Raw genomic sequence first — 24599 nt, 5'->3', positions numbered from 1 at the left:
GCACACCCGACCATGTCAAGGACACGTTGAGCACACCAGGAACCCCCATGGGCCCTGCTGACGTGTTCCCTTTTCCTTTCAGCCAGCCTCATAGAACTTGAAGTCTCCGAGCAGAAATCCCTCAAAGTCTGCCTGGACGCATGCCACACGCAGCTGGTGGTGCTCTTCCAGCTGTTTTAGTATTAAAGGTACAGGGCTGTGCCCAGCAGTTCAGGACAGCGTGGTTTTGTTAGGGGCTGTGTTGTAGGAAGGCTTGCAGCTGTATTTGAGATGCCGCAGCATTGGGAGTGTCTGCACATCAGTTTAGGGAGAGCCTTAGGGCGCTTACGAGATGTAACAGTACATACAGAGAGATGGAGCTTCACGGGAGGACCTTGCTTTAGAAGAACAAGTCTTTGCTCCCGTGCTGCATTTGCAAAGTGTTTTCAGATATTATCTATGTTTTTAACTTAGTGTATACTAGACTCCAAACTCGAAACAGCAATTTTAGAAAAGAATAATTCCATATGATCCCATGGTACATCGTGTTCTGCCTCTCTTCCCTAAATCGTTACAGGATGGAAGCCAAACCAGTCCAGCTCCTGGCTCTTAGGAGGAGTATGGCGATGACACAGTGTGATAGGCTGGGAGGCTAGCTGCTAGGCAGATAGTCCACAGGGCACGCGCGCACGCACACACACACACACACACACACACACACACACACACACAGTTTGTGTTGTTAGGGGATCAGCAGTATGAGACCACCAAGTGGCTAAAACAGATCTGTTTGTAAGCTGCAGGAGACATTAGGGCTGAGAGTGGGACGAAACTTCACTGATGGTGGGGAGCCTGGCAAAAGATGGAGAAGGTATAGTGTGAACTCAGGGAAGAGGCAGCCAGCTTCAAGATTTCCAAAATGACTGTTACTGTGAGGATGTTTCTGGTTTCATCATGAGGGTAAAAGGCAAGGGGTAACAGCCCTGGATAGGGTTAGGGGATGGAGGTGGAGGGAGATGCAGGAAGAGACAGGGAAGGGCATTCAACAGAGTGAAATAAGGAAAAGCAGGGGCTGGGATAAGCAGAATCACTGGGTCTGCCAGGGTCAGGGAAGGCTCTCCTTGGCTGCAGGGCAACTGGCCCGAATGTGTTCCTTAGTGAAATCTGGTAGAGTGAACCGTTGAGAGCCTGAAAGAGGAACTCCTGCGGGGTCAGCCAGAGGTGTGAATGCTCAAGGGAGCATGGTCAGCTGTGCTGACGGGGACACGGGGGCAGTGCTGGCTGGAGAGGGAGATCGGAGGGCGTCGTAGATTGCATGGAGCTCAGGGCTCGCTCAGAACGGACAGCTGGCATCACCTCCTTCACCTGTTGCCTCCTTGACTCACGGCCCAGTAGCTACATGGGTGGGTTGCCAAATCCAACTGCAGGGCTGTCCCCTAAGGATCCTGTTGCCTGGGAGTGAAGAAAGGTAATCCATGGCCTGCGGAACAGCATGGCACAAATTAAAACAGGGTGAAAAGAGACCGTGTCAAAGTGAGCGTAGGCCACCCCATGGAAGGAGGGGTCCGTCTCATGCTGGAACAATCAAGTGAGGCAGAATAGCAAAGGAAGAACATCCACTTTTTTCATTGCACTTTTAAGTCCCCTGAAAGTCCATCCAGCTTAGCAGTTTGTCTTCTAGGTATGGAGTTGTGACCTTGGATAATTAAATTAGTGCAACCTCTCTGAGTCTCTGTAAATCAGGGCTAGCCTAATCTACAGATTTGACGTGAAAGTTACATGAAAATTTACATAAGGTGCATAGTAGGGTACACACATGTGATAAGTGCTATGACCTATTTTGAGTACCTATTTTGAGTAGAGATGAGGACTGCAACTATATTTAAGCTTGAAAGGTCAACTTTATATGCTACCCTATAGGTGACCCAGTGCAATCGGAGCTTGAATCAACAGGCCCGGGGGAAAGCTTACAGGGTGCGCCTTTGAAATCCTGATACCCCATCCTGGTGATTTATGGGACCTTACCAAGTTGCATATGTGATGGGCCCCTGAGATTGTTTACTTCAGTGTTAGCTTGGTTTCCTAGCAACCTGTGATGCCATGTTTTTATTTACACTCACTCACCACTTAGTTCTGATGCTTCGAAAGAATCTGTGTGAAGGCAGCTACAAAACAAGACTTCTGTTAGAACAGTGATGGTCTTGTGTAGACCCTCAGTACGTTGTTTCTGGTTGGCTTTCCCCTCAGCCTCGGTGACCTCCACAACTCCCCCTTCTCCACCCCACCACTAGAATTTTTCTGATTCTGTGAACCCTGAGCTTGTGGTTAACAAAAATGTCAAGTACCGATCAATATCATGATACTAGGTGTCTTTTTCCTGGAGGAAATAGAAACAAACACCAAAAGAAGGCTCTTTAATCAGTGCTGTTTCAAAATGGCAGTGCACCTAAGAGGGGAAGGAGCGGCTGCAATGACCTTGACCTACGGCCAGCCCCCTGCTGAGTCTGACAATAGCTAAGGCAGCAAGAGGAGAAAGTGCCTCCTGCTGTGGTTGTTAGAGCAGCCGGAGCCACTCTGTACTGACGGATCACTCTTAACTTTTCTTCTGGATGTCAGTCACTTTGCAGAGAAGATTTTGCTCAATGGGAGGTGTCATTTTCCTTTTTTATGCAATTCTGAAAGTCTTTCGAGGTGAAAGAGATTTGGGAAATCAGGCCTGTTCGTTTTGTTCATTTTACTGATGAAGCAACAAGGCCCAGGAGAGTTAAAGTGACCCAGAATTAAATTGTGCGACTCCTGTCAAGGCTCCTGTCTTGTGGCTGCTGGGCGGAGGGCCTTGCTGGGTCTTTGTGGACATTCTCCTTTGGAGTGAAGTTTTCTTTGTTGTCTCTGTCATTTGCATTTGATCCTTTATCATTTTTCTCTACCACCCTCTCGGGGACAGTAAGTCATTTGGAGGTTTTTCGTTTAGTCCTTGCTTTCTGACTGCCAACAGCTACAGTCCAGTTTTGGGATTTCACTGAGGGGTCTCGGTCTGGTTACTGAAGGACTTAATCTACTCCAAAGGTTTTATAGATTGGGTTTTTTGTTTGTTTGTTTTTAATATATGCTTGCTTTCAAGCACACAGACATGTCAGTAGGTAAGTAGGAAGGTAGGTGGGGGGTAAGAACAGGGAAGAGAAACAAAAACCCCCTAGCTAGCCAGCTGAATGTTGCGGGTTGACCAGATGTATCCCAGCACTGAGTCAGAGGCAAGTTCCTGGAAGTTCAGCCAGCCAGTTCACTGCCAGCACCAACCAGTACACCATCCCCATTCCACCACATGTGGAAGAGGGGAGCAGCCTCAATCAGCCATGTGCAGGAGTTTTTAAGCAACGATCATGCAGTCAAGAGAGTGCTGACAGGTGACACAAAATATTCAATAAACCAAGCCTGCATCCATGCATACTACAAATGATCTGTCAACAGGTAGTTGCAGGGAACACTCAGTTGAAGCATCATGCACTTTAAACTGTCCAGTCAGTAAGAGTTGCATCCCTCCTAGTAGCCAACGGCAGAACCTTCCAATCTGTTTACAGAAAACAATTTGGGTCAATCAGCTTACTGCTTACTGCCTGAGCGATAAAAGAAAAGATCTCATGCTAGAATAAGATAAGCACTCTTACTTCCCTTTTGGGACTTTGCAAGAACCCGCCACAGCTGTGGACATGTCCCAGAAATGTTTCAGAAGCCATAGCCTTACGATCACCATTTTCTATTGTCTGGGCTGTCACATAGGTAAGCCTTGTTGTGATCTTAGGCGGTTAGTTCAGGCTCACAAGCTTGGAAGCCATGTCTCTCCCACCCTGCCTAATCCTTTCTGCCCACCTGTTAGTTAAATGAAGCTCACCAATCATCACCTGGAACCCAGAGGGGCGGTGTTGTTTTGTTGCATAACCACACCCCCTCAAAAGCCCCCACAAGGGCCCATGATAGGGAGGGGCTTGCTCTCTTGATCTGCAGGCTTCCATCGCTCTTGTACTCTGACTCTTGGCCTACCCAGTACCTGCTTGCTGTCTGGTTTCCCATGGACAGACTCCAAGGACAGGTAACCTCTGAACTTGGCCCCTGAACGTCTGTATTCCTCACTCTCTGTTCAATGCTTGGGTGAGTCAGTGAAGATGTGAATGCTAAGATGCTTTGTATTTCTAATTTGCGTACATTCAAGAGTCCCAGGAGAGGTGAGGCTTAGCAGTCATGGAATGTGGACTTATTTTCCCGGCTCCTAGCTGGGAAAGAGTGAGACTGTTCACTGTGTGTGTCTCAGGATAATTTATGCTGCTGAGGAAGCTGGAACATAGGTCTTCAGTTTAACGGCTGGACTTTGTGGTAATGACCAGTTGTTCCTCTCAGGGTTTCAATTCAGACTGGATTGCCGCATGAACTTGTCATTTGCTTATTTCCAGTGGGCCTTGCCTTCACCAAGCTTGGTTCATAGAGACTCTTTAATACATCTTCAACTTGCCTGGCATGATCTTTCTTGCACCCCGCCAAAGCCTGTTGAGTGCTGATAAGCTGATCCATGAGAGGGGTTTGAAGTGTATTCAAACTAGAAGGCCCTAACAATTAGGAAACCTCCCATAACAGGTGTTGCTGAGGTTGGGTCTTGAATATGAAGGATTTGTACAGGTTATTAATGAGTAAAGAAGGTAGTATTCCATGGACCAGGCAAAGCAGGCTAGGATGAGACACTCTTAGGTATTCATCGTCTATGGGGGTGAGGTTAGTAGATTGATCCTGCCCGGAACAAATCATGTTTATAAGGCAGTGGCAGGTGTGTGAGACGTGGATTGGTCTGCCCAACAGACTGCTTTAAATGGGGAATTAAGCCAGCTGTGTATTGTCCTAAGGATCATGAGGTACTCTTGTGCTTGATTATAAGAAAAAGAGCAAAATGCCTGCAGAAGGTGAAATCTGATGCTGGTGTGCATAGTGGACCAAATTCAAGGAAAATTCTAAAAGCAAGAAATGTGTGTTAGGGAACAAGGCACAGAGAGAAGGGCTTGAAGCAGAGTGGAAATGAGAAGGAAGGAGTGGGTGGATGCGGTGCAGGGAATTCGACGCCAAAGACGACAGCAGCCTCACTTCTTGTCTCACATGAAAGAATTTTCATGTGGACAATTTCAGTGTGCAAAGCAAGGTTAATCTGGAAGTGAGAGTTCTCCTGCCATAGTGACAGGAGGGGGCTTTAAAGAAGGAAAGACCTGAGGAAATGGTGGAAGTGGTGTCTTGTGTCAGAGAGGGGGACAAGTGAGTCAAGGGGGAGAGAAGAGAATTCCTTCACTAAGGGCAGTGTAGCTCCTTGAAATGGGATTAGTATGAACTGTGTCTCCTGCCTTTTGTTATGACAACCACTCAGGATATCAACTCCCATCACTCTGATTTTGTCCCCTCGCCCTTCCTCAAGCGGACTGAGAGACAGAGCTAGGGAGACTGCTGTGCCCTTGGAAGAATAATAAAAAAAAAAAAAAAATGGGAAGAAGTAAAAAAAAAAAGTAATTTCACCAGAGACCGGAGACTCTCACTACCTTTTAGCTCACCTGACTCCTCACAGGTGGAACGCCTGGGGAAGGCTGGCAGAGAATGTCAGATGGGGTGGGGCTACAGCCGGAGGAAAGCAGGAACTTCTAAGATAAGTAGAAAAGGAGAATGGTTGGAAAATCAGAATACAGCAAATGGAGGTGGGCGGGAGTGAGTAGGCCTTCAATTGTAAGCGTAGATTTCTGGAATTCCAAGGATATTGCCTGTAGAGTTGATAGTCGAGATTTGGAACTCATCTGGAGAATGAGAATAGACATAGTGCCCATGGAGTTGTTATCAGAAATAAAGTGAGATGATGTCAACAGTCATCAGCTCCTCTCTTTGGCATTTAGGAGACGAACAATATTAGCATCTATTATTTTACTATAGGTTTAGGGAAAAGCAGTTTTGTGAATTGCTAGAACTGAGCCTCTGGAAGCTTATTAAAGCCATCTGCTTGGTGTGTTTTCTTAGCCCCCCAAAAGGGAGTTCACACACCAACAACTCAGGCCGTCATTGCTCGTGTCTAGTTGATCACTTTGCAAGGACTGCAACAGGTGTGCTGTTCACATCAGTGGCGAAAGGTTGTGACTGGAATCCCTGATCCGTATTTTGTTTCCATATTCTTGTATCCAGTGTCAATGCAGTTTTAAGGTGCTTGTCAAGCTTTTTGGAAAAGTGAAATTAGTGCATTGAAACTGCATACATTGAAAATGCAGCGGACTTCCACAACAATGGAGTTAGTACAGGTGATGGAAACTTATTTACAAAGAATTGCAGCTTCCTGTCTGGGGGTCTTTACAGCTAGCAGACCAACACATTCTGAGGACAATCATCCTGGTTTGATTGAAATTGCCAAAACCATTCTCAAGTTGGTATCAGTCATTTAGATAGTTTGCGGGCAAACCATTGAGTGTCCGGGAGTGGGGAATGGCCAGTCCACAGGTCATAAAAGATCAGCGAAATCATTTGGTCTGGTGCCTGCCATGGCAATCAGTAGCAGGACTCAAAATTCAGCAGGTTGATTTTTTAGATTGGTGAGTTTGTATAGCCTGTGATGAATGTTACGAATAGCCAAATGCCCATTTGCAGTGAAAGGTTCCCTATTGTTGGTAAGCTGTTGGGTGGATATCATTATAGAAATGTTAGTGCAGCTGTTTAAATCCAGCTTTTTAAAGGCAGAGCTTTGTGTCCAATTCCATTGTCTTGTAATTCTCACACTCTGCTATTCTGCCTGGAATGACACCCTATGTCATTGTATCTGTCAGAGCCTTCACAGAGAGCCCACATGGTCCCCTGTCCCTGGCCACACAGCCTGGATCCCCATCTCCCTGGTGCCGGCCGTGTTGCTTCAGGCCCTGCTTAGAGCCTTCAGCCCCGAATGCCCTGGCTCAGTGTGTGTGTTGTGATTTGGGTCTTTCTCTGGTATCGCCTTCAGGGCAGCTTCCTCTGACCACTTGGTGTTGCAGCCATCAGAGTGTTGTGTTATTCACTTTTCTTTCACTCAGAGTTTGTTATTTATTTTTCTCTCTCTCATCTTGTTCCTTGTCTTTCTGCCCAAGGCATCCGAGGTGTACATAAACAGAAAATTATCCGTTTTGTTCGCTACTATATATGACATTGCTGGAATAGAGTAGCTATTTCATAAGGATCTGTTTAGTGAATAAGGGAATAACATCTCAAGAAATTTTGCTCTCTATTTAAAGCCCACAATTTCTATAAGAATCTTCTACTAACTGTAGTATTTTTTTTTTTTCTGGCTTGTTAATAAATGTTGAGTTCCATGGTAGAGTTGCTTGGAAAATGCTGTTAAACAAAATAAAACGATGTTATATATTAGAGTTTCTGATGAAATCTCTACTATGATAATGCATATCTTCAAAAAGGTTAGCCCTGTATGTCATATGCTTCTACATGACAGTGGAACTTCATTGCGAAGAAGGGCTTTGAGCTGCCGTTCTTGTCACGTTCTGGGAAACGTTGCGTTAGATAAAAACCCCTTACACAGTGGAGGAGGAAGGGTCCTGTCTTGGCTGTAAAGAGGCAGATGTATGCCAGCTATCCAGAACAGAGTGACAACCAAAGCTCAGAAAAAAGCAAAGCATACTCCAAAAAAGTCACAGGAGGCTTGTGGTAGTTGACATGTGTCAGTTTGGTGCTAACAGCCGTACCCACTTACTGGATTTTACTGTCCTGTAGCTGGCAGAGTGGTTGGCCTAGCATAAGCATGCAATAGATGTTGTGTATCCAGTGCTGAGAAATAACAGTGTTTCAGGATCTGATGTGCACATCCCACCCCTTCATCGAATTCATTTATTCTCAGAGATTTTTCATGGAGTGTTAATGCTTTTCTGTAAGTAAAATTGGTTGTCCACGAACAAAATTTCTAATTTGGACATGCTGTATATATATTTTTTTCCTTTCTCTTTTGCCTCATTGCTCTACCTGGGACTTCAGTACTTTATTGAATACAAGTGGATGCTAGGAGTATCACGGTCTAGTTGCATATCTTAAACTTCATCCATATCCCACTCAGCCTACCATTAGCTCTTGGGTGAGCTGTGTTCCTTCTATAGCTAAATTGCTTCGAAGAGTTTTTGTTGTGACAAAATGTTGTATTTTATCAGGAGCCTTTCCAGGCTTTCTTGAGATGATCACACGGTTTTTGCTCTTATTCTTATTTATCGATTTCTGTATGTTGAACCATCCTTGCATCCCAGGCACAAACTCCACTTAATCGTAGTGTGTAATCTCTTCAGTGCTGCTGAATTAAATTTACCTAAAATGTTGGGGATTTTTGCATCTGATTTCACCGATACTGGCCTGTTTTTGAGGAGGGAGTATGTCCTTGTGTAGTTGTTGGTGGAACCCCTTGTGGAATGCATTTGGAAGAGTTTCCTGCTTGAGTATTTTGGAGCCATTTTCAAAATGTCAGCAGCACATAATTAGTGTGGTGCAAGGTGAAGGTTGAAGTTCATTGCTCTGTGAGTGGATGTGCAATCATTCAAGCAGCACCTTTGAAATTTTTTTTTTGATTGAAGGCATATTTTGTGGCAATTACTTTCTGATTTGAGTATGAAAGTATCGTATGTAAAAGACGAGTGTGCATTTTAAGAACCATGTCTCTGGCACTTGCTCTGAACGCTCTAGACCACCAGGATTCCCTCTGCTTCGATTTTCGCAAAGAATGGCATGAATGCTGTGTTGTACTGGTGGGCAGTGTTTTCTGGAGTTAAAATGCTCATAGTAGGCATGAAAGTGTGGTGTTAAAGGAACTCAAATTAAGAGAGTCAGGGATCCTAATTTTCCTTAGAAAAGTTTAGAATGCCATGTCATTCATGTTTTTGTGGAGGTTTTATTTACGTGAAGTTTGCAAACCCGTTAGTTGGCTTAATGAGTCCTCGATGAAACAACATCTCTTGGTGGAGATGACGCTGATGATGACGGAGGTGGTTTGAGCTAGATTGAATAAATAGCTGTGGCCATGCAAAGTCGTCTACTGTATATGAATTCAAGCTGTATCAACAATTATAAAATGCTGTGCTAACATTTAATAAAAGCTAGCTCCTGTAGAACAGAAATGTAAATACAGATCTCAGATCAGCCTTGTGTTATTTCAGCTTCTCAAAAATTTGTTGCAGGTGTTTCCTATTGTAAGTGAAATATTTTGTTATGTGAAAAAAATGTCAAACAGGATTAATTAAAGAGTGATGGTTAGCTGTTTTCACATGATGACTTGCTGTTTAAAAGTCAAGCCAGAATTTCTGTTAATTTCGCCTATCTGAAATGTCCCCAAGAGCAGTTTTTGTGTTCTGAGATAGGCTGACTCTCCAGGAACCGAGTTGGTGCTTAAATCAAATGAGGCTCCGTTGTCACTAGAGGGCAGTAAGCACAAACAGTTTGAGTGAATTTGCTTTGGTGAAGTTTTTTTTTTTAATATTAGCATTGATCCTTTTTATAATATGGAAATGAGTTTAGAATTACGTTACTGATGACATGGGTTTATGAATGATTTTTAGATTGTCATAGACTTCTAAAAAATACTGTAAGGTTTTTAAATGCAAAATGAGATCAAGTGTTTTAAGGTGCTAGTTTGCTGTAACTTCTGCATTTAAAATAGGAAGTTGAACTTTATCTCAGAATTCCTCAGGGAACAGATAATAATTGGGCTTGTGAAGAATACTGGCTCTGAGAGCCCATTTTATATAGATCTGCCTCTTGATTAATAATTTACAGGAACTTTATTATTTTTTTTAAGATTTTGTTATGTATTGAAAGAAAGAGGCAGAAGGAGAGGTTGGGAGGGTAGGGAGAGAGAGAGGTAGACTGAAAGGAAGAGAGAAAGAGAGATCTTCCATCCACCATTTCGCTCCCCAGATGGCCACAGTAGCTGTGTCTGGGCCACGCTGAAGCCAGGAACCAAGAACCCATCCACATCTCCCACCTGAATGACAGGATCCCAGTCTTGCATGGTCCTCCCAGGTCCTTTAGTGGGAAGCTAGAATCGGCAGAGGAGCTGGACTTGAATTCAAGCACCCGAGGATGGGTAACAGGCATCCCAGGGGACAGAGTAAACTGTCCTCAACATCTACCCTGAGAACCTCGATTAGCAAGGTGTGAAATACATGAGTTGGTTGGAAGATAAAATATTTTTTCAATGTTGTAAGTCTTATTAAAAACAACATCAGGAAAAATGCTTTGGGATACTGAAACTAACTTAATACAGCTATATATATATATAAAGATTTTTAAGTTAAATTAAACATTTTGAAATTTAAAAATTTAATGAATAAAAAGTATTAAAATTTTAAAACATTTAACACACACTAATGTGCAGTTTGAAATTAATTATTAATACACTCATTGTGCAAGCTAGAGGTTAGACATAGACAATAGCTAAAGTACATTTTTCGACAGTTTTGAGTACTCTGCAGCCATCTAGCCTTAAGTCAGATTCGGCCCTGCTGTTTACTGGCTTTGTGACCTTAAATAAGACACTCGACATCTCTGCACCTTGGTTTCCCTTGACTGTGTGTTGGTTCCCGCCCTCCTTATGCAGAAATCCTTTTTTTCCCCTCTTAACTCCTGTTACAAAAGTCAGTGATGCAAGTGTGTTAAAGTGCTGGAGGTTCAACTCTGTCAGCAAAAAAAACAGTGTGATTAGCCTGAAGCATCTTGAAATATTGCAGAAAGATAGTGGATGGCTTGGGGTTGGTGTCACTGAGAACATTGGGAGGAAGAGAGGAGAGGTGTCGAGATTCTGTGGAGTTCTCAGGGAAGGCACAAGAGAAGCAGTTGTGGGAGATGATTTTTTCCAGTTTTGGCGGACAGCCACGTACACGTGTGTGTCATCCAGCAGTGGCTCACCAGTAGGGAATCTGAGTTGTAGCTACAGTGGTGTTGTCAACTTCACTTCCCTACCCAACCATGGTATCTTCTTTTTAAGCTTTATTTTATTTGTTTTGGAAAGTCATATATACAGAGAGGAAGAGAGACAAGGAGGAAGATCTTCCATTTGTTGACCCCCTCCCAAAGGGCCGAATGGCTGGAGCTGCACCAACCTGAAGCCAGGAGCCTGGAGCTTCCTCCGGGTCTCCCACACGGGTGCAGGATCCCAAGACTTTGGGCTGTCCTCACTTGCTTTCCCAGGTCACAAGCAGGGAGCTGGATGGGAAGTGGGGCCACTGGGATTAGAACCGGCACCCATATGGGATCCAGGCATTTGCAAGGAAAGGACTTCAGCCACTAGGCTACCACGCTGGACCCCCGACCCTGGTATCTTATTTGCTTCCGGGTGTGGAGGAGTCTGTGTCTTGCTCCCATGGCACTCGCATATGAGCGGGTCTGCCCGTGAGATGGATATGACCTTGCCTCAGCACCTGCTAATCAACAGGATCCACCCTGTCCAATGGTCAGGGTGGCGTATCTTCATTCAGGACACATTAGAGTCAGCGAAGGGATTAGGGTAATGCAATCCACTCCTACATCATAGAATTTGCATCACCTTAATTATGTGACAGGCTGTCATACGTCATTAACAGCAAAGCATAAAGAGATATGGAAGTACATCGTAGCCTTGTCTGTGGGACAAGTTATTGAATATTTAAGAGTGTCCAACCTTTTACCTTGCAGTGAGAAGTTTGTTACCAGGCTGTTCCAAAGACTGGAAACAAGGCTTGTAATGTTCCCAGAGTACATGGGGTGCAGTGCCTTAACCAGTTTCTTCGTAAAGATTTGACTGAGTTGTGCCTTTGCCCTTCTGTCCTGGGCTGTCTGGATTCTTGGGAAGAAGGCTGCCACCTTGGCCGGCAGCTGACCCGAGCTTCTGGTCGGCTCTTTGTAATGAGGCTTGGAAGTTTCAGATACTTGGAAGTTTCTTACTTCCTAGAAATAAGGAAACCTTCCTTGGGCCTTCTTACTTACAGTGGCAAAGATTAGGATGTGGCAGGTGAGCTGTTTCTAACTTGGGGCGCGTTAGCCTAGTAGTTGCTGGAATCTATGGACTCACTTCAACTCCCTCAGCAAGGAGACTGGCAGTGGATATGAGGAATTGGGGCAACTTATGTGAGCATAAGCTGTTGAGGTGAGATCTGTTACTCTGCCATGTGTAATTTGTTTTAAGTGTTCTTTGGAGATTTTGCTAAATGGAAAACCACTTCCATTCCCATCTTGTATGGGATAAGTTTTGCTCCTGGATCAGCCAGCCATGTTTTCGTGCTGTTGGCGTATTAACTACATTGAGAAGCCCAGAGAAGCTCGCCTTTCTCATCTCCCAGATCGCAAGCCCTGGTTGAGGGTGGTAAGCCCTGGTTGAGGGTGGTAAGCCCCAGTTGAAAATCTTTGTATTTACTGCCACTGTATGTCCCCATGACTCTGGAGAGTGCCTGATGCGTGGTAGGAGCTTAATGCATATTTCTTGAATAAAGAGGTCAGTGTAGAATAGTTAACATTTAGAGAACATGTGGCGTATTTGATTTGCACTTGGAAAGCTTTCAGTCTGGCTTCAAATGACCAGTTTGTAAGTAAGCAGAAGAGAAGGAAGACATTCTAGGCAGAGAATCTAGGAGTGCATGGACCTCTGGTCTTCATGATCTTCTTGGAGGTGGAGAAGAACAGCTGGAATAGGCTTAGGGGTCAGGGTCAGTAATGGCTTCTGGAGCAGGCAGGAGAGTGGCTGTGATGCAGGTGTCGGTTGCTGGCTCGGAAGTGACCATGGCTGCATTAAGGAGAAAGTCATGTGATAGTAGAGCTCTACCTGGATGCAAAAGGGGAAGAGTCCAAAGGCAGGAGGAGGAGTCAAGAACTGTTGCACTTGGATCTGAGGCCTGGAGTAATGTGGTTTGGATGAAAGGGAACAAAATCCATCTGAAAAGTGATGGAATGGTTATCTTCAGCTGATAACCACTTATCCTGCACTGTGTAGCTTTTCTGGATTTAAGGGTTTTGCATCTATTACTCTATATTGGTCCTCTTACTATTTGGGTTATTTGCTACTTCAAAAGCAATTTTAATGCCTTGAAATGTTGATTTACTGGTAGTAGTTTGCATGATTTTCTGGGCTAACTGAGTTTGTCCATCACTCAGAATCTCCTGGGCTAGAACTGGAGTCCACTGAGGCTCCCCTGGGTGGGTGGCCAGGTTGATTTTCTGATCCTCCTGTCTAGCCATGCTGGGTCGGAACTGAATGGACACGTGTGCTTGTTAATGTGGGTTCTTGGGCTCTGTCCCCCACCTCTCTGTGACATTCGCTCTGGCTTCCTTGTGGCATGTGAGTCTCCACCATCAGATTCTCAGAGTGGCTTGGGGAGCGTATCCTAGGATAGCCTAGAGTCAGGTAGCAGCTGCAAGGCTGCTTAGTTTGGCAGTTACACAACATCCCTTCCTGGTTACACAAGCCCACGCCGAGTCAGCCTAGGATGGTGTGTGCCTTCAAGAGAGTGTCTGGGAGAGGAGTTGTGGGTTTACAGGTGAGGAATAAGGGCACATGTAGAAGGTAGGGACCCATGTCGCTCAGAAGGCAAGAGGAAGACTTTTGTATTCTGCTGGGAATCCAAGAGTGCGGCTTGTTGGCATGTTTTTCTTTTGTGGCAGATTAAGAGGAATTTAGGAAATGAACACAATAGATGCAAACAGCAGCCTTGAAATGGAGTGCAAAGGCCCAGTAGGAGGTCAGAGGGAGAGAATGGCAGGGATGTTTATGACGTCAATGCAGGGGCTGCACAGGGGACTGCGGTGGCAGGAAGACTGTGCAGTGGCCCCGCCAGCGGGTCACAGGTGCACAGAGCAGTAAGTGCAAACACGGAGACGAGGTAGAACGGACAGCATTCAGCCACCTCTACACTTCCCTTATCTCCAATCCACAAGACCTCTGTCGTGGAAAAAGAGGAGAGTAACATTCCGCACCTAGAGGATTTGTGTAAAGCATTCAGGAAGGTCTGACTCAGAGCTGAGTTCCTGAGCACCACTGGTTCGTTTCTGGACTCTGGGTGCAGTCACACAGATGTTCTGTTGTCACAGATCCTGACGTGTGTGCAGAAGGCTGCGCTGTGGCCCCCTGTGCAGTGCCGTAGCTTTTAGGCTGCGTTCTCTCGTGGATTGATCACACGTCTCCACCCCCTAGGTTTTGAAAGTTAACAGAGCTCAGTCAAGTGTAACCATAGAAACAAGAGCTGAGAACTGCCTTGCCGCTCAGGTGAGGGAATGCAGTGTTTCCACCCAGCAGGCTGATCATCGGGTGTATCTTGGAGAAAACTACGCATTTCTCCTGGGTGGAGTGAGAGTGGCGGCTTTATCTGCGTCACCAGGAGAGCTACTGATTTGGGGTGCTGAGACGGGGTGCGATGATGGACATGCCCAATTGCCATTTTTCAGAGCAGTTTTCATGGGGAAGATTAAAGTCCGGAAAATTCATACAGCTGATGTCAGAAAGATGGGAAAACCCTTATTTAAGAACTAAGGGCTTTGATGGTCCTTATTCATCCCAGCAAGGGGGAAGCCCCATTCATCCTTTCAGTCCACAGCCCAGAGCGGTAGGGCTATCTTTATGAAACAGCCTTTCCCTGTGGGTGAGGGACAAAACCTCCTCCCCTGAGGCTTACCTGTGCCAGCCAATCCTGGCACGTGCTGCGCCGAGTCCCCGCCTCATGCCCTCTGGGACCGAGGGACAGAATGCTATTGGTGCAGAGTTAGGGTTCTCTGGGCGGGGTTTCTTGTCACTCTGGCCGGCTTCCCCGCAGTTCCTTATTTGGTAGCTTTTGACAGAACTAGTCTTTCTTGCAGCTAAGCATCTTGGCATACATTATTCATTAAGCCCCGGAGCTCAGGGAGAGAAAGATGCAGCCCCTTAGATCTTTAGCTACCCCTTTATCCCATGGATTTCCTTTCTTGAGAATAGTTGCTGGATTTGGTTCCATTCTGGGAGTGTTACAAATGGCATGTCTTGAATGGATCGGGTCTAAGGCCAGGGTTGCTTATGTACATCTCATGACCCAAAATCGTTAAAATCCCACACACTCTATGACTCGTGGAGATCGCTAAAGTATCGAGGTTTTTGAAGATCCGTTTTAGAACCGCCAATCTCTCTTTACATATAATCAATCAAAAATGCCTGAAGCAAACTATTTACTGTCCGTGTCTTGGGGCTACATAAAGGTAAGATCTATTTCACCTTTGCAAATTGATTATGTAACATTATAACGGGGTCTAAGCTCTCGAAGAAATGTTGCAGTTTGTTTTCTCACTAGAGGTAGGAAAGAATTACAGTTTTCTGTAGTCGAGATAATACCCTATAACTTTGATAGTTTGCGTTAAAATAGCTTTTGGTTATGCAGGGGTTCTTGTGTTTGTCATAGCTTTGTGAGTTCTTGAAAATATCAAGGCTATTAAATCCATTCATTGAAGATGTCAGAATTTCTAGATACCGTGTAGCACTTTGCACATACAATTTATTATCAATGGCTCTTTCTAAACATGCACTAATTTCACCTAGTAGACGATATTAAAACTGGCATTACTTGACCATGTAAGTGGTACTTTATGAAGAGGAATACCTGGTTATTTACTGAATCAGGGAGAAAGTATGTACAGTTCTCTTGTTAATGTCAAGAAATGACTTGCTACAATAAATGGTAAAATTGTGATCATTCTTGCTGCATGCTCTTATCATTGTGATCCTAGCTATAACAGAAGCCTGATTTAAAAAAAAAAGAATCCTTAGTGTCAAGTGAAGTGCTGCTGTAGAAATGAAAGCTGAATCTTTGATGAGTGTATCATACATAGTTGTACAGATTTCTTTCCATTATTTGAAGGACTTTCAAATGGAAATATTTTTGAAGCAGGATTTCCCCGTCGATAGTTAAATTCACTTGAATTCTTAGAAAACTTGTTTCCGTTTTGCTTAGCCGGATAGTTAGGATTGCTGTGGATGACCTAAATGTTAACAACTTTTCTGAAATACAGACTTTCCTTATTTGAATTTTGCTAGCCATTTCTTGGAAATTATTTTAGTACAGAAAAATAGAAGACCCATAATCATCTCAAAATACATCCTTGAATTTTTAGCCAAGCCTCAGACAATGCATTTGTAAGAGCCTCGTATTTTTATGATTATGAATATTATCTTCATAAATCTAGTAATTTTTGTACTTCACCTCTTGAGGAAAATTGTAACTGAACGTCTCTGCTTCTATTTTAATATTGGGCCCCACCCCAAAATCTAAGAAAGGCAAATATGTAAGTTTGTTTTTAGGCAGGCACTAGTTTTAACTTTTTTTTTTTAATATGTATTTTCAATGATGATTACATGTTTGATCAGGTGGGAAGGATCGAGGTTTAGGGAAAAGTAGATGAAAATATTGTTTCCAAATTTTCTGTTTTAAATTCATTTCTACCATACATATAGCCTCATGGTGCAGCATACTCAAATGATAATTTCCTGAATATTGTGGGTTTAAAAAAAAAGAAGCATTTTCTTACTGTTTTACCTGTACTACTACCTTAAGCATATGCCAGGAGGAGATGGAATAGGCTCAGTGACACGCTGGCATGATGCAGAGCTCAGGGAGATAATGGGTTAAAGTACTTTGTTATGTTCCTTCCTTAATAATCTTAAATGCAGAGTGTTAAATTGGAGAAACGGAGCTCAAAAAGGCAAAATACGGTATTCCAAGTCAGTTGCATTTTCCCTTTTTGCCTTAAATTTTGCTCATACAGAAATTCTGATGCAGAAAGAGAACAAAGGGCTGGAGAACCTGCCCTGAGCAAGCCTCCTCTCTTCCTAGTAGCAAACCTGAGTCAGTGTGGCGTTTCCAGACTAGGAGAAGCTCATCAGCAGAAAATATTCAGATTGTTTGAAGTACACTTCTGTGTTTTGTTTTTTCTCCATCTGTTAGGAATGCAGTGGTGACTGTATGTAGTTACCTTAACATGAGAGCCATGGTACTAATGGTTAAACTGTGTTTGGCGTATTAGAAAGCCTTCCCCATGTCTAGGTGTATATTCTAGAACTAATTGTTGATGTCAACTACCAGTTGCAAAAGCATTCATATTCATTGTGTTGCCTATGAATTTAGCCTATTTGAAAATGTTACCTATAACTCCCCCCTAAAGAAAACACCCCATTTAAATTCCTTTTAGAAAATACCTTTAACTCATCTGACTCTGAAAATTGTCTTTAGGAATTTGCCCACACTCGCTCCCTTGAGAGGGGGTTATACCAGATATTGTCTCTTATGCTAAAGTGAAGCATTGGGGCACCTTAAAAGTAGGGACAGGACACACATGCTTGTGTCCTGAAGGGTCGGTCCAGCCTAGGATTTTGTCTGCAACAAAGACAGAGGGGTAGTCTGGGAATAATGTATAAACATAAAAAATATTCTGTGAAATATTTATTTATGGTATTTATTCAGTTGGCTTTGCAGATAGACTCCTTCTGGTGGCCTTTTGTGTTGTCTGTAGTACCGAGTTGTTATGTTGAGGAATGTTACGAGCAAACCTCCAGGAAAATTACACTCCATTCTTTATATATGGTTTTAATGGCATATACCTCATGAGATTTCTATAAGCATTCTTTCAACAACTGCATAAGTTGCTTGTGTCTGTGTGTATAAGGGGACTTAAAAGGCTTGTGGAAAGAGAGCATTAAAAGCTATACATATTATATATATATATATATATATATATACACTTTACCTCTCAGCATAAGCGCCATTGAATTCATGATGATACCAGCCACCTAGTCTCCCAAAAAAACTGTCCTGGAAATTATTTATTTTGAAAGTCAGAATTAGCAGGGAGGAGGGCAGAGGTAAACACACATCTTCTGTGTGCCGATTCAACCCCACATGGCTGCAATGTGTAGGGCTGGGCCATGGGGAAGCCAGGAGATCCTCCAGGTCTCCCAAGCAGCTGTTACAGGGACGTGGGCCATCTATTGCTGCTTTTCCGAGGCCATTGGCACAGCGCTGGGTCAGAAGGGAGCACCCGGGACTCAAACCAGTGCCTACCCAGGAGGGATGTGCTGAACTTACGGGTGGTGGTCAGACCCGCTGCAGCACGATGTTAACTCCAAAGTTTATTTAATTGCAGGTTTTTTAAAAAAAATTTTTATTACCTTATTAGCTGGAGGGAAATGAGATTTCTTAAAGATCTCATCAGATTACAAAGCAGAAAGGAGCCAAGGCAGGACTGTAAGGTGAAGGTCTAATGCTTTCCCATCCAAACCTACAAAATTGCCCTTGATGGAAGAGAGGACGTCGCCCTGGAGAGAACTCCCCTAAGAGGCTCTCCCATGCATTTTTCTAGCAGAGCTTCAGTCCACTGTCCATTCTTGATACTTTTCCAGAAAGAATCCAGTAATTGTAGCATATCTGCAGGTGGACACATGCTTGTGCTTAAGCGTGTCAGCATCTGCCTCACCCCGGGTTGTGTGTGGGGTTGGAGGAAGAGGGACTGTAAACAGCGGGGCCCTGTCACCCCCGAGAAGGGTATCACTGAGAGGACACACAGTGCAACACTGGCTGTAGAGAAAAGTGTAGACTGTTAAAAGGCCAGGAGCAGCTGAAAACCTGGCCTATGTTGTGGTAGCTCATTTAATTAGTGAATTGCTCATAATGTATGTAAGAAGATGTATCTTTGAAAAGGTTGTCTGCATTTTGAACACCATTGTAAAATTTTTTTTAAAGGATGTCTTTTGCTTTATTCAAAAAGCAGAGTTATACAGAGATCGATCTTGTATAGCTGATATATTTCCCAAACTCAGCAAACACTGAGGCTGGGCCAGACCAGAGCCGGGAGTTGAACTCATCTGTGTCTCCCCACATGGGCTTGGGAGCCCAAACATTTGGACCAATTTGTGCAGCTTTCCCAGGCAGCTGGATTGGAAGTGGAGCAGCTCGGATTTGTACCAGTACCTATATGGGATGTTAGCATCTTGGTGTATCACAAGTCAACCTCAGTGTAAATATCTTTGTAAATATTTTAGGAGATTTCCCCCTAAATGTTTTTGTTACAGTAGAACAGATGTAAAGGGAAAGCTAGCAGTGGGCCATGATTTGTATTACTACATCATGTCAATTTTAAATATAAATACATATCAAAGTAGATTCTTATATTTCTAAGCCTTTAGGCTTACAAGATAATATAAATATCTATGATTATTTCTGAACAATGGGATGTATTTTCTAGCTTTGCAGATTTTCTATAGCATATGCACATTTAGTCATTAAGTTACCAAAGTCTGGAAAAAGTAAACTTTATTCCTTTGTGTTTCCTACACCTAAAAATTGACGCGCAGAATTTTTATTGGCCTTGTCAAGTTCATTTTGGCCTCCAGGAAAATGCTAATTTGCATTTCCTATATCCAGCCAGCTTATTGATAAGGGTTTTGGGTTTTGTTTCCGTTCTCCTTCAGTGCTTTGTGGTGATGGTTGATTTGTTCTAGTTAATCTAGTTGGTCAATAAGATTGACATTGGGAAGTGATATAACAAAAAATATTGGGTTAGGGTTATGTTGGCATGAATTATGCAGAAAAGCAAAGTGCTTGGTTTTTTATTTACTTTTGGAAAATTCCAAGTAGCCAGCTCAATGCTATCAGTTGCATTTCAGAATTATTCTTACATGAGAATATGATAAAACTAAAGTTTTTGAAGGCTATAATGAAAAACATTTCACATTTTCAAGTATTCATGGCACTTACTCTTTGTAGAGGACACATGTATTATGTATATTAAGAGAAATATGAAAATGCTAGTGCACATAGGACTGTTTTCAGAGTTAAAGGAAGACATTAAGAGTTGATGGGGCCTGGCACATTAGCTTCATGGATAAAGTCCCTGCCAGGATCCCATCCAGCTCCTTGCTTGTGGCCTGAGAAGGCAGAGGAGTTTGGCCCAGGGCTTGGGACTTTGCAGCCACGTGGGAGACCTGGAAGAAGCTCCAGACTGGCATCAGGTTGGCGCAGCTCTGGCTGTTGTAGCCGCTTAGGGAGTGAACCGGCATGCAGAGGATTTTTCTGTCTCCCCTCCTCTCTGTAAATCTGACTTTCCAATAAAAATAATCTGTAAAAACAAACCAAAAATAAAAGAAGTGGTTAATGAGCAAGGAGGCACAAAAACAAAATTCTGGACATTGGTAATACTGTGTGGTACCAGATTGATTGCAGCATTTCTTTGGGAAGTAGGTAATAAAAAGTGGGTCGATTGTCAATATTCTATTTAGTGCTTCAGAAATGAGTTGGTAGATGCTGAGAACCAATGCATCTTTTACCTCTACTTGAAAAACACTTTATAAAGGAAACACTCTTCAGATGTTTTATGGATCCATAGTTCTAGAAGAGTACTCTGATTCAATAGTGCTTTGAGAGTGAAACCGTAGATTTTGACCTCTGATCAGTGTTATATATTGTAATTGATGTTAAAAAATTTGTCTTGTTTGGCAATATTGCTGCACCCTTTCTCTAAATGATAATTAACTATGCGGTGTGTGTCTCTGTAGGAATAAAAATAAGACTCACAGTGAAACTTGTACATACACCTCTAAAATACAGTTCTAGGTTTTCCACCTTTGCCTGTACTTGCCACATTATGATACATGCAAATGACAGACCTGTAACTTGGACTAAAACTATACTATTGTAATAATATGGAGCGGAATGGGGAGGGGGACATGAATGTGTTGTGGAAAACAATTCCAAAAATAGTAATTAACATCTTAATACTCTATTACTTTTTTCTAGAATTAATGTCCTGCAGTCTTTGCACATGCATTAACAAGTGCGGTACCCATTAGTTACATGTGGCTGTTTAAAGTTAAGCAAACATCAAGTCTTCCTTTGTACTACGCCCAAGTGGCTGGGAATACTATCATGGTGCCAATTAGGGCCTTTTTCAACATTACAGAATATTATATCACAATATGTCTTTCTCAAGACACGTAAAAATCATGTGGAGGTGTCCTCCTGTAGGATGTGCTTTAGTTTTCTTCTCTTAGTTTATTTTCCCTTTCTCTTTTTCAGTTTAAAAGGATGCTGAATCGGGAGCTCACTCATCTCTCTGAAATGAGTCGGTCTGGAAATCAAGTGTCAGAATATATATCCAACACTTTCCTAGGTAAGAACGCCATGCAATGAACAGTTGAGCTTATTCAAGAAGGACCGGGGTGCCAACTCCTTTTGAAAATCAAATGTTAGGAATTCTGTTTTCTCTCATCATACTGAGAGTAAGCCCCTGAGCCTTCATAGTTGGGACTGCAGAATAGATTTTCGCTTTTGGTTTATTTAAACTTTTGGAGAATCCGTGAATCATAGATAGCTAGCTATTTTTGTAGAATGAAACAGTAAATATTTTATGGAGACATCTGCCAAGTGTTGGGACAAATTCTTACTCTGAGATTAGAAGTGATCTCCGCCATCAGTAAGTGACCATCTACTGGCCACCTAACCCAATAAACCTCTGGGCAGATCACAACGCATTTGTGAAAGAAAGGGTTGCTAGCTTTAAGCTAAGAGTCCAGGGTGCTGGCAAGCGACTCCTCAGTCCCAACCAAAAACAGTGCAGTACGGAGAGACCCAACGACTTGAACATGCCATGGGTTTGTGTTATTTTCGAAAGAAGTTTTCTAGAATATTATAGTAGGTGTTGAAACTGGAATCCTTCCAGTCCTTAAGATGAATGGCAAAATTTAGCCAAGGGTTTTTGCTTTCAATGATAAGTCTTATTAAAGTATCCTGTTACAGAGTTAACCACTGCATCCATTTGATGCCATTTGGTGTTGGACTTCATATGCCAACTTTTGTGTTTGATATCAACTGAAGTCCACATCTAATGTCAAACACATGTGTGAGCTTTAAAAAGTTTGTGGAGGAATGGGCATTTGGCCCAGCAGTCATCTGATGCACTGTTTACACCCCATGTTAGAATTTTTGAGTTCAAGGGTCCAATATGATTACTGCTTCCTGCTACTATACATGCTGGTGGGTTTGGTTAATTAGGTGCCTGCCACTCCTGTTGGAAACCTACCCAGCTTCAGCTTGGCCCTGGCCATTGCAGACATTCACAGAATGAGACAGCAAGGGGAAGCTCTTTCCATCTTCCTCTTGGCTTCTCCAAACTATCAAAAATACGCATTCTATGAACCTTGTAAGATTCATTTAAAAGCATTTTCAAGAATATAGAACATGTTTGGCTATGTGTGCTGTGATAACAAAGGTAGCTCGTTTTCTGAATGTCTTCAGATAAGCAACATGAAGTGGAAATTCCTTCTCCAACTCAGAAGGAAAAGGAGAAAAAGAAAAGGCCGATGTCTCAGATCAGCGGGGTGAAGAAGTTGATGCACAGCTCTAGTCTGACCAACTCAAGCATCCCAAGGTTTGGAGTGAAAACCGAACAAGAAGATGTGCTGGCCAAGGTGAGAAGACAAATCATAGTCCTAAATACATTGCAGTCCTAAATACAATAACTTGGAGGGGGAGATTTTTCAGTTTGGAAGTTTTCTGTATTGGAGAACTGCTTTCACATTGATAGAATAGATATCTACAGTCTCTTGTCTATAGATACTCTAAGATACTAAGCAATACTAGTCCATTCTCCCATTTTGAAGTGGACATACCTGAGTTTAGTACATTGAAAATGAATCATTGCTTTCCAAAAATCTTGACTGTCTTAAATGACTTTACACTCACCTGCTAATTTTGATACCTTTCTTTAATTCCAGGAACTAGAAGATGTGAACAAATGGGGTCTTCATGTTTTCAGAATAGCAGAATTATCTGGGAACCGGCCTCTGACTGTTATCATGCACACCATATTTCAGGTAATGGAGTCGGCTTCTGTCTGGCATGGTGCAAGCATTTTGTTATCTTTGTTTTGTTTTTGTTCCATCACCTAGGGATAGAGAAAAATAAGATCTGTCTCTCCCCGTTTGTGATAGAAATTAAGTCCACCAGTTCACTCCCCAGACGACTAGGCCAGCCTGAGACCAGGAGCAGCTTACATTTTTTGCCACTTGGGTAGCCAGGACTCAAATACTTGGCCTATCTTTGACTGTTTTCTCTAGGCTGTTAGCAGGGAGCTGGATCTGAAGTAGAGCAGCCACGACACAAACTGGCACCTGTAGGGAGGTGGGAGGTGTTGACATGCCAGCAAGTAGTTTAATCCCCTAAACCACAGCACCAGAAAATATGATGTGGGGAAAAAGGAATCCATTCGGTAACAATCTCCAGGCCCCTCACTTGTATTATGAAGGAACTTCAAGGGGCTAGCACCAGCATCCAATGTGGATGCCAGTTTGTGTCCAGCTGCTCCATTTTCCGATGCAGTGGAGGATGGCCCAAGTTGTTAAGACCCTACACCGGCTGCTGACTTCAGATCAGCTCCAGCCATTGCTGTCATTTGGGAAGTGACCCAGCAGGTGAAGGATGTCTCTCTGTAACTCTGCCTTTCAAATGCAATAAATTATAATTTTGACTTAAGATTTATTTTTATCATTTTAATTTTTATTGGACAGTCAGATATGCAGAGAAGATCTTTCATTGATTCACTTCCCAAACAGTCAAAGCTGAATCGAGCCATAGCCTGGAGCCTCTTCCAGGTCTCCCACACAGGTGTAGGGTTCCAAGGCTTTGGGCCATCCTCTACTGCTTTCCCAGGCTACAAGTAAAGCCTCTGGGATTAGAACTGGCAGCCATATGGGATCCCAGCTTGTGCATGGCTAGGACTTTAGCTGCTAGGCTACCATGCCGGGCCCTGTTCGTTTTTTATTTTTTCTTTATTAATTTGAAAGACCGAATAAGCAGGAAGGTAATTTGCTCAGTTTTTGTGCCCTGCCATCTTCTTACCCATTTGCTACTCCTGTTTAGCCTTTGTCCGAACACAGAGTTGGCTGTCAGAAGCGGAGACTGTTGTAGATCTCTTGCATGTGGAACAGGCCATGCCAGCTCTTGAAGCTGATCATAGGTAAGGGCCTGGATGGAGTCAACACTGCTTGGCAGTGCTCCCTTCCTCAGAAGAGGCACATTGGCCGGCTTCAGCAGGGCACCTGCTTTTGTCCCCCAAGTCCCTGGATGACCAGGGAAAGTGCTGTTTCCTTTTCCAGGTTAGACATTGCTAGTGTGAGGTTTTCTTAACAGTCAATGAAACAAATTTTTAAGACAAGAATTTTCACAGGGTGTGTTTTCCTACAGGAACGGGATTTATTGAAAACATTTAAAATTCCAGTAGATACGTTAATTACGTATCTCATGACCCTGGAAGACCATTACCATGCCGACGTGGCCTATCACAACAACATCCATGCTGCAGATGTCGTCCAGTCGACCCACGTGCTCTTATCAACACCTGCTCTGGAGGTGAGCCTGTCCCTCCCACAGGACTCTCAGCCTTGGACTCCTGCTGCAAGCTTTAAGGAATAAAGAGCAATTAATTGACTTCAGTGAAAGTATATTGACTCTCAATGATGTATTTTTTGACTCTAGCAAAAAATACATCATTGAGAGTGTTTGAATTTTGCCTATGAAAGTTGGGCAATAATTTATGTATTATCTGTTTATGATGCTCCTGCTTGGAAA

The 24599-nt window shown here is 43.2% G+C and overlaps 1 protein-coding gene across 9 annotated transcripts in view; it reads left to right on the top strand.

The window, feature by feature from the left end:
* The window catches only part of PDE4D (phosphodiesterase 4D), a 1371497-nt gene that overhangs the window by 1329176 nt on the left and 17722 nt on the right, over positions 1-24599 (top strand). For 8 of the 9 annotated variants that reach the window (XM_040977570.1, XM_040977569.1, XM_040977571.1 and 5 more), the window contains 4 exons: positions 21051-21144; positions 22269-22441; positions 22748-22846; positions 24216-24380. In XM_040977570.1, coding sequence (XP_040833504.1) covers positions 21051-21144; positions 22269-22441; positions 22748-22846; positions 24216-24380 — 531 coding nt within the window. Of the gene's footprint in view, positions 1-14572; positions 15190-21050; positions 21145-22268; positions 22442-22747; positions 22847-24215; positions 24381-24599 lie in introns of those variants that run through there. The other variant, XM_040977576.1, reaches the window with a different exon arrangement.

Source organism: Ochotona curzoniae, unplaced genomic scaffold, assembly GCF_017591425.1.
Source record: "Ochotona curzoniae isolate NIBS_2020 unplaced genomic scaffold, NIBS_Ocur_1.0 contig_2754, whole genome shotgun sequence".
Taxonomy (NCBI): domain Eukaryota; kingdom Metazoa; phylum Chordata; class Mammalia; order Lagomorpha; family Ochotonidae; genus Ochotona; species Ochotona curzoniae.
The sequence above is the reverse complement of the archived record's forward strand: the minus strand, read 5'-3'. Positions and strand labels throughout refer to the sequence as shown.